This window comes from Saprolegnia diclina, assembly GCF_000281045.1.
Source record: "Saprolegnia diclina VS20 unplaced genomic scaffold supercont1.1, whole genome shotgun sequence".
NCBI classification, from domain to species: domain Eukaryota; phylum Oomycota; class Saprolegniomycetes; order Saprolegniales; family Saprolegniaceae; genus Saprolegnia; species Saprolegnia diclina.
Genome location: NW_008246068.1, coordinates 740,477 through 741,164, shown reverse-complemented (window position 1 = coordinate 741,164; position 688 = coordinate 740,477). Strand labels below are relative to the sequence as shown.

Below are 688 nucleotides of genomic sequence, written 5' to 3'. Positions count from 1 at the left end.
CAACGATGACGACGACGGCTAGCACCAGACCGCCACTTGGCATGCATGCAGTGACGGGCACCGAGGCGTCCGAGCTGCCACCGCGCGGCAAGATCGTGCAACTGAGCCGGTCGACGACGCCGGTCGTGCCGCAGCGCACAACGATCGTCAACCTCGGTGGCATCAACAAGTCATCTATAGACTTTACAGCCAGCAAGGGCGACAGTACAGACGATCGACTCAAGCGCCCACTGAGTGACCCACCGATGCCGCCGGCCAAGATTCAACGTACACTGCTGTCGGACATGGCGACGGGAGGTGGACGCACCGTCTACTTGGCCGACGCTTCATCGAGCCGAACCAGCAGTGAAGCTTCGTCGTCCCGCCGCCACGTGACGCTGCCAAGCGATTCGCATGACAAGAGCAACGACGACAGCCGGAAAACCCCAAACGTGTCTCCCGCCTCGTCGACAGCTACGACGGCTTCGACTCGCGCGCCGCCGCCGGCACCTTCGGTTGCGTCCAGCCGTGTACCGTCGCCAATGGTCGTCAAAGCGTCCGAGGCCTTACCAACCGTTAAGGCGACTCCGACGCCGTCGTCGGTCGAGGCTCAGCGGCCCCGTGCGCCGATCCCCTCGATCCAAACGCAGGTCGAGATGCGCGTCGACATGGACACGGCCGACAAGATTTTGACGGGCGGCGGGCTACG

The 688-nt window shown here is 63.8% G+C and overlaps 1 protein-coding gene across 1 annotated transcript; it reads left to right on the top strand.

Annotated features, from left to right (window-relative positions):
- Positions 1-10: 10 nt before the first annotated feature.
- On the top strand, positions 11-559 carry SDRG_00232 (hypothetical protein; the record flags this gene model as incomplete). The annotated part of the gene is made up of 2 exons (XM_008605700.1): positions 11-371; positions 416-559. The coding sequence occupies exons 1-2, from the start codon at positions 42-44 to the stop codon at positions 557-559; spliced, it is 474 nt and encodes a 157-aa protein (XP_008603922.1). The 5' UTR covers positions 11-41.
- Between the last annotated feature and the right edge of the window lie 129 nt (positions 560-688).